The sequence below is a fragment of the Sinocyclocheilus rhinocerous genome, unplaced genomic scaffold (genome assembly GCF_001515625.1).
Source record: "Sinocyclocheilus rhinocerous isolate Xijiao unplaced genomic scaffold, SAMN03320098_v1.1 scaffold85, whole genome shotgun sequence".
In the NCBI taxonomy this organism is placed as follows: domain Eukaryota; kingdom Metazoa; phylum Chordata; class Actinopteri; order Cypriniformes; family Cyprinidae; genus Sinocyclocheilus; species Sinocyclocheilus rhinocerous.
Genome location: NW_015649998.1, coordinates 85,833 through 94,994, shown reverse-complemented (window position 1 = coordinate 94,994; position 9,162 = coordinate 85,833). Strand labels below are relative to the sequence as shown.

Below are 9,162 nucleotides of genomic sequence, written 5' to 3'. Positions count from 1 at the left end.
TTACGTAATAATAAATTATTTTATTTATTTAATTATTGTCTAGATAAGCCAAATAAGTGATTTTACGTATGCAGACATATTTGTAGCGCGAAAAATAAATGAGTAGCATTGATAATGACGTTTATTCACTTATCACAAAAATAAACCCCTATTCACTAATCAATTACAGCATTGTGGCTTTAAAAAGTAGTTTACTTAGTCACTAAATCATGCTTTTTCGCTACTAATTGTAGTACATTGCGTATCACTATACGACATGACCTTATATAGACTTCACTGCCTTGAGACGCTGCTCACATTATTTTCGCTCTCATGAATTGTACAACTATTTCTGGCACTTTCCTGTATAGGTGCAAAACTGCATCAATCGAATTACAGCTTCAGCAACAGTCCCATTTCGAGCTCTCTGGTTGGCTGAACGACATATGATGCTGCCACAGTCAGTACCTCTTTCCAAGTCCTGGAGAGCGCGCGCCTAACAACAGCATTAAAGTATAGACAGGGCGAATGCGCGTGTACTTCTCAATGTTAGTTTAAGACGGGATCAAGAGTACTTCATGTCTAACCATATATGCATCAAGTGATCTGGAGTTTCTCAACAGGAACTGCGAATCTGATCCGCGTCGCTGTATTCTTTCTGTGGAAGCTGCAATCGACGCACCTTTGACTCTGCTTTACAACGGAGTTAACCATGCCTGCCGAAAACAGCGACCAGGAGAGCATGCTGAGCTATCAGGTAGTTAATACGATGCGTACTTATGTGTTTATTGCATAACTGATAAGTCTGTTTATTCGTTTTACTCCTCCAGTAACTTAGAATAGGACATCTGCTATAGGAAACAGTCTGTAATGTGCCATATTATGTCATAAATCACCATCTACATAAGACTTCCTTTTAATGTTAAAATTCTTGAATGGAATACAAACACATCCGGGCGCCCCATTAGTGCAGGGATCAATAGTACTGTGTGTTCCCTCTCGCCCCCATTGCCACAAAATATCTTATCGACGCTGCACTTTCGGTCTATAATTGCATCCCGTTAAAAGCGGACCGTTCCTATTTCTTCCATGTCTGCTTTAGTAGCTCAGTTTGTGCTCCGCGCGTGGATGTGTGTTATTGCGGTGTTACAGGCACGTGCAGCAGCAGTATCCCAATTGCCAGGGACAACAGCTCGCATCATTCGTTTATTATCCTCGTCACTGACTGTGTGCTTGCCGGTATAGCAGTGTCTTGTCAAGGCTTATGGGCGTTCTTGCAGAGGGATCCGCACTGTCGTATTGTAATGGGTTTAGTATGGAAGCGCGAGATAGAAATAGCACATAATGTATAATTTACTATCCATTACACTAATGGTGCAAGAGTGTGCGCGTAACGCCATGCATTGGTTTGGAAATTAAAGCTTTTAGCATTTGATGATGTTGTATCAATGAGATTATTGTGCAAAATATGGCTTCCTTTGGGAAGCGCATACTGCCAATGTACCCCGTTACCCTCAAATGACCTTGACGCCATCCTCTCTTACTGAGGGTCCGTCTTTAGACTGCAACAGCGCTATTGGAGCAGCTTTTCAGCGCCAAAGTAAACGCTGCTTGCTAGAGTGAAATGCTTGTAGCTTATCATTTGACATGTTAGGAGGAAACCTGACTCCTGGCTCCTTTGAGCAGCTACTGCTTCCTGTCATTAAGGCTAAAGGATCATCTTCTACTCACCCTCTTGTAGTTGCAAACGTGTATTTCATCTGTGAACAGAAAAGGAGAAATTATGAATAACAGACTGGTTACTCTTGTACAACTAACAAGGGTTTTAAAGTGAATTTGAGCTTTAAAGGAATAGTTCACCCAAATGAGTTCACCCCCAGGCCATCCAAGTTGCAGATGAATTTGTTTATTCATCTGAACAGATTTGGATAAATGTAACATTGCATCACTTGTTTATCAATTGATCCTCTGCAGTGAATGGGTGCCGTCAGAATGAGAGTTGAAACATCACAATATTTTACAAATAATCCTCAGGACTTCAGTCTGTCAATTATTGTATTCTGAAGTAAAAGCTGCATGTTTGTAATAAACAAATCCATCATTCTAACTTCAAACTGTTGCTTCCGGCTTAAATACAAGTCATCTATCCATAATATTGCTTTCTCCAGTAGAATAAGTCATCTCATCTGAATCAGGAGAGAAATACGCACAAATCACAAGCGAAAACAGTCCAAAACAAATATGTTTGTGGGTTTTGATGTGAGAGGAGAACTGAATGGACTTCTTAATTGGAAGCGTTATTATGAATTATGGAAAGTTAAAGTTAAAATGCCTTAATGATTTATTTGTTTCTTACAAACCTCTTTCAGTTAACAAGACCTTAAAACTAGACTAGATTTGTGTGGATTATTTGCGATTACTGTGATGTTTTTATCATTGCTTGGACTCTCATTCTGATGGCACCCATTCATTGTAGAGGATTGGTAAGCAAGTGATGTAATGTTAAATATCTCTAAATCTGTTCCAGTGAATAAACAAACTTATCCACTCATCCACCCATCTTGGATGACCTGAGGATCAGTACTTTTTCCCCCCATTTTTTCAACTATTCCCATAAAGCTAAAAAACTGCAAAAGTATCATGAAAGTCATCCGTATATTTCAAGTCTTCTGAATCCATACAATGGCTTTGTGTGAGTGACAAACATAACAAACAGTCATTATTCACTGATTATTTTCCACTCAAGTGGGTTGTTAACAACTACTGAATCATTGAGTAAACTGAACCAGATCAATCCACTTCATGAACAAGTCATTCAATGAGTAAACTGATTTGTTCATGAATTGGGCATTGCTGCATCTCTCATGTATGCGCCAAGGGAAGTTACAGTGATGATAATCAAGATTTTGAGGGAATCATGACTTAAAATCTAAAAGACTAGAAATATGTTGTGCAGTAGCACTTTATTCATGAATTATTTTGACAGCATTTTCATTTTTGGGTGAATTATTCTGTTTATAAGTTTCATAACATTTGCTTGAAGGATTCACTAGCCTATCTAAAAAAACATTAACATTATGGGAATTAAAGAGTTTCGGTACTTCTGAACATATATGAGAAAACTTTATCATCCAGTGGATAGGGACTGTGGAGTGAAAGGGCATGTGTAAAGCCTCTCTTTGTGAGGAAAACCGATCAATAGTTTTTCCATTTGTTGAGAAATGTGTGTTTATTCAGACACTCTCAGCAGAGAGAGTGAATAAGAGGGAACCATTCAGAACTGTCTTGGGTCAATATGTCCATTACATTAATGGCGCCTAAAACTTTTAATTTCAACCCAGATTTCATTTTATACCTTGGTTTTTTTTCTAGTCAAATTCTGTCTCTATCTAGTATGATCCTGAGAGGTTTTATTTAATACATTTACAAGAAAATTCTGATCAATCTTTTATGAAGAGTTTTAAAACAATTTTTTTGTGTTGAGCACTGATGATCTAAATTTTTAAAAAGGTCCTCTTCATTTATGATAAAACTATAGCATGTTCACACTCTATAAACATTGCCTATTTTGCAAAGATAATATACATTTTAATGTACACCTGTGGAAAAATGGTTTAAAATATATTTTTGTATCTCATTCTATTCAAGGCCTTTTTATTAATTATATGTAAGAAAAACCTCAACAATGTTCTAGCTTAGAGAGTCATTACCTATAATGTTTTTAGGGCCCGAGCACTGATGGTGTGAGGACCCTATTGGAATTGCTCTGTTTCTTCTTCTTCTTCTTCTCCAAAGTGAATCGCATTTTTGAGGGCCTAAACATGCTCCAAAACTCATGAAACTTTGCACACGTGTCAGAACTGGCGAAAATTTACATCTGATATGGGGTTCAGAAGTGGGTGTGGCAAAATGGCTTGATAGCGCCACCTGTACACATTCAACGGAGTGCGCCTCAAACTACGTTTTACGTACATGTACGAAAATCGGTACACACGTGTAACACTCCATTACGTACAAAAAAGTCTCTTGGTACAAAATCCAAAACCCAACAGGAAGTCAGTTATTTTGAATTTCCTGTACGATTTTTGTGCAGTTTTTGCCATTTCCTTACTTTGACGAACTCCTCCTACAGTTTTAATTGGATCATCTTCAAATTTGGTGAGGGTTATCTTAAGCCTTTGTGACGTTAACTTTTACGAAGATCTTGAGTTCCCTATTGTATGGGAACTCGCACTGCGTCCCCTAGAGGACACTTTGGGGAACGCCCTCAGCGTGACCGGTGTCTGAAGTGCATGTGGAAACACGACAATGAACTTGTCATTGGCCCTATGACGTGTTACTGGTGCGACCAAGAGTATAAAAGGGCACCTGTAGCACACGTCATCAGCTTCTTGTCTTCAGCCGTTTGTTTGTGTGTGCTTGTGTGACAGAACGTTTTGAAAAAAGAAGAAAAAGAAAGAAAAAAAAATGAGTGAGCGCAGTTTTAAAAGATGTGTCCCACCGTGTGAAAGGTACATCACACCTAGCGATTCTCATGAGCTATGTGTGGTGTGTCTGGGGGCACAGCATGCACGGTCGGCTCTCGAGGGAGTTGGCTGTGCCGACTGTGATCGTTTCTGCCTCAGATGGAGGAATCCCTTGCGGGTTATCTCGCTGCTCCCCAGGCATCTTCGTGGAGGGCTCCTACCTTGCCTTCGAAGCCGTGCCAGTTTACATCTAGGCTCGTGGGCAAGGCATACGCGGCGGCTGGGCAGGGGGGAGGTACCCTGCATACTATCTTTGTATTGCAGGCTTACCAGGCGGATCTGCTAAAGGACACTGATGCGGCCAGGAAAAAGGGCACCTGTAGCACACGTCATCAGCTTCTTGTCTTCAGCCGTTTGTTTGTGTGTGCTTGTGTGACAGAACGTTTTGAAAAAAGAAGAAAAAGAAAGAAAAAAAAATGAGTGAGCGCAGTTTTAAAAGATGTGTCCCACCGTGTGAAAGGTACATCACACCTAGTGATTCTCATGAGCTATGTGTGGTGTGTCTGGGGGCACAGCATGCACGGTCGGCTCTCGAGGGAGTTGGCTGTGCCGACTGTGATCGTTTCACAGTGAAACAGCTGCGCTCCTGCTTAGCTCTGTTTACAGAGGACGGAAGTCAAGTGTCTGCGCCTCGTGGTGCTGGACCCGCTGCTGCCGAGGCAGAGCGCCGTCTGCACTCATGGGGCTCGCAGTTAGATCTGGCTGACGAGCTTGGGACGGGTCTCTCCCTATCCCAATCCTCGGTCGTAGCAGGTCATAAACGCTCCGCCCCTCCGAGCCTTCCATTCCTCCCTGAGCTTCACAGCGAGCTGTTGAGGTCATGGAGGAATCCTTTTTCTGCCCCCGTCTTTCCCCCTAACAAGTCAAACTACACTAATGTGAAGGGGCTGGAAGACAGCGGGTGCACAAAGATGCCTCAGATGGAGGAATCCCTTGCGGGTTATCTCGCTGCTCCCCAGGCATCTTTGTGGAGGGCTCCTACCTTGCCTTCGAAGCCGTGCCAGTTTACATCTAGGCTCGTGGGCAAGGCATACGCGGCGGCTGGGCAGGCGGGCGGTACCCTGCATACTATCTCTGTATTGCAGGCTTACCAAGCGGATCTGCTGAAGGACGCTGATGCGGCGGGGGGCGTGGCTCCTGCTGAAATCGAGGAGCTCCGCCGCTCATGTGATCTTGCTCTCCGTGCAACCAAGCAAGCGGCTCGCGCCATCGGCCGCTCTCTTGCGGCACTCATTGTCACGGAGAGGCATTTATGGCTTAACCTGTCGGGGCTAAAGGAGAAGGACAGGTCTTTTCTCCTTGATGCCCCGGTTTCGCCTGCCGGGCTTTTCGGAGCTGCTGTTGAGACAGTAGTCCGTAAGTTCAGGGAGGCGAAGGTTAAGTCAGCGGCGTTTGAGCACTACATCCCTCGCCGTAGGCGGCGTCCTTTCGGTCAACCACCTGAAGCTGAGCCTGCCGCCGGGCCCAGAAGGTCAGAAGGCGAGCGTAGCTACGAGAGTAGCTTCCGCGAATCGCGTCCCACTCCTTCAGCTATTTTCTCTGTACACGAATTGTGTTATGGGTTTAGAAAGTTGGGAAGAATCTTTTCTTGCTTCCCACTTCTTATTTTCAAGTAAACGGGATGAGGCAGGTTGCCTCCGTACTGCACAAGACTGTGAGATGTGTTGAGAAGATGGGCAGTATTGCAGCTTGCATTCCCACTTCTTAATCTGTTACGCAATAAGGCAGGGCGCTCCCTCCTCTGTATTGCGCTTAACACTGTGAGATATATGCGAGAAGGGTGGGGTATTCCGCGGCTCGTGTCCCACTTCCTCGGCTGTAATCCTCACAGTATTATATGGTTTGAAATAGATGGGCAGTAACGCTTCTTGCGTTCCCACTTCTTATAATTTACTGTGTGATAGCGCAGGGAAGGATTTTTCCCTCCGTTTGTGTGCACAGATGTGAGAAGTACGTGGAGATGGTGGGCTATTCCGCGGCTCGCGTCCCACTTCTTCGGCTATGATCCTCACAATATTATAACGGTTGAAGTAGATGGGCTATATCGCTTCTCGCGTTCCCACTTCTAATGACCTGCAGTGCTTACCACAAGGGGGTTTCCCTCCGTTTGTGTGGATAGATGTGAGAAGTACGAGGAGATGGTGGGCTATTCTGCGGCTCGCGTCCCACCTCTTCGTCTATGATCCTCACAATATCAAGACGGTTTAAAGTAAATGGGCAGTACCGCTTCTCGCGTTCCCACTTCTTGTAAATTACCATGTGATAGCGCAGGGAGGGTTTTCCCTCCGTTTTTGTGCACAGATGTGAGAAGTACGCGGAGATGGTTGGCTATTCCGCGGCTAGCGTCCCACTTCCTCGGCTATGATCCTCACAATATCATAACGGTTGAAGTAGATGGGCTATATCGCTTCTCGCGTTCCCACTTCGTATGACCTGCAGTGGTTAGCACAAGGGGGTTTCCCTCCGTTTGTGTGCATAGATGTGAGAAGTGCATTTCGCCATGAAACAGGAAGTTGCTGTAACTCAGGCAAGCAATGTCCAATCTGCCCCAAACTTCACATGTTTGATAGATGTTCTGTCCTGAACACATGTCCATGCCCGTATTCGTATTCCGCGGCTTGCATCCCACCTCTTCGGCTATGATCCTCACAATATCAAGATGGTTTAAAGTAGATGGGCAGTACCGCTTCTCGCGCTCCCACTTCTTGTAAATTACCATGTGATAGCGGGGGTTCCTCCGTTTTTGTGCACAGATGTGAGAAGTACGCGGAGATGGTGGGCTATTCCGCGGCTCGCATCCCACTTCCTCGGCTATGATCCTTACAGTATTATAATGGTTGAAGTAGATGGGCTATATCGCTTCTCGCGTTCCCACTTCTTATGACCTGCAGTGCTTACCACAAGGGGGTTTCCCTCCGTTTGTGTGGATAGATGTGAGAAGTACGCGGAGATGGTGGGCTATTCCGCGGCTCGCGTCCCACCTCTTCGGCTGTGATCCTCACAATATCAAGATGGTTTAGAGTGGATGGGCAGCACCGCTTCTCGCGTTCCCACTTCTTATATTTACCTTATGTTAGCGCAAGGTTCCCTCTGTTTTGCGCTCACAGATGAGAGGTATGTGGAGGTGGTGGGCTATTCCGCGACTTGCGTCCCACTCCTGCTGTGACCCTCAAGATACTAACGTCTGGGAAGAGGGGTAGTATCGCCTCTCGCGTTCCCAATTCCTAGCACTATTGTGCAATAAGGCCTCTTTTCGCACTTAGGGTTGTGAAACGTAAAACTGTACGTTGATGGGTGACTGTGACTGGCCCGCATCAACTCTGACCCTTACAGTGTGTTGGCAGTTGCTGGTGTGTTTCTGGGGATAAGAACTTCTTAGAGTTCCTGGCTTATGCCTGCCGATAAGGCACTCATTCCTTCAACATGGTGGCGTGGGTATTCGTTCCCTAAAGTGTCCTCTAGGTGACGCAGTGCGAGTTCCCATTCGACAGGGAACATCTCAGGTTACCCATGAAGGGGAACGAGACACTGCGTCCCCTTGCCATGCTTCAGGCATTCCTGTGCACGTCTCCTTCAGACAAGAAGCTGATGACGTGTGCTACAGGTGCCCTTTTATACTCTTGGTCGTACCAGTAACACGTCATAGGCCAATGACAATTTCATTGTCGTGTTTCCACATGCACTTCAGACACCGGTCACGCTGAGGGTGTTCCCCAAAGTGTCCTCTAGGGCAGTGGCTCTCAAACTTTTTACAGCGACGTACCCCCTGGGGCATTTAACATTCTTCTGCGTACCCCCTCTCTTCCACTTAGACCGCAGTCACACCTTTTCTATTAAAGGACAATATTTGCACCCTTAAATTGATTTACAGGTGGGTTTTTTTACCTTTATAGAGGCAAATATTTGCTATCCTTATTAATTGTATGTCATGTTTTATGTCATATTCTTAACATTTCATTAAGTGTATTATTAATATAATAAATAAAGCAATAAATGATGGCAAATCGAAGTGATACTTGCAGATTTAAAAATTAAACAGCCAATAGGTGTGGCGGCAAGAGCCAGGCGTCGCGTCATTCATTCATTCATTCAGTAACGAAGCAAAATGCTGTAGTTATGAATGGGTTATTAATCACTTACTTTCTAAATCGTTCAAAGCCGCAGATTCGTTCACTAACGAAACACCGCTGTATGATGCTTGGAGACGCACACCAGATGATACGGATTTCGTTGGAACTATTATTTCGTTGCAAAATAGAACAAACATGACAATATTCTGTTTAAAATGTAGGCCTAGGCTACATTTAAAATGTAAAATGTTCACTTAATATGACCTTTTTTTGTTGAACTGATGTAAAAATTGGCACATTTGCCATCGTTTGGATATTCAGGGAAATTTGCATTATTGCTCGTATCTTAAACATGAAAACAATAACACGCACAGAGTGTGTCTGTATCGAAGAGAGTTTAAATCGATCTCAATGTACTGTCAATATTTGCTCTTCATGCTATTAAGTGAAGATCTACTTAAAGATACACTGAACAGCAGCGCGATTTGCTAAAGCAGCATATTCAGCGGCCATCCTATCACATGCACGCTGCTTGTGTGGATGCAGTCAGTTTTGACCGCAAAAGATGAGGTAAGCTGATTGGATAT

General features: G+C 44.0%; 1 protein-coding gene across 2 annotated transcripts in view; it reads left to right on the top strand.

The window, feature by feature from the left end:
* The first annotated feature begins 457 nt into the window (after nucleotides 1-457).
* slc4a8 (solute carrier family 4 member 8) overlaps nucleotides 458-9,162 on the top strand; it is a 38,170-nt gene continuing 29,465 nt past the window's right edge. For both annotated transcript variants that reach the window (XM_016515945.1, XM_016515944.1), the window contains exon 1: nucleotides 458-736. In XM_016515945.1, the coding sequence (XP_016371431.1) occupies nucleotides 692-736 (45 nt within the window). In that variant the 5' untranslated portion in view covers nucleotides 458-691. The remainder of the gene's footprint in view (nucleotides 737-9,162) is intronic.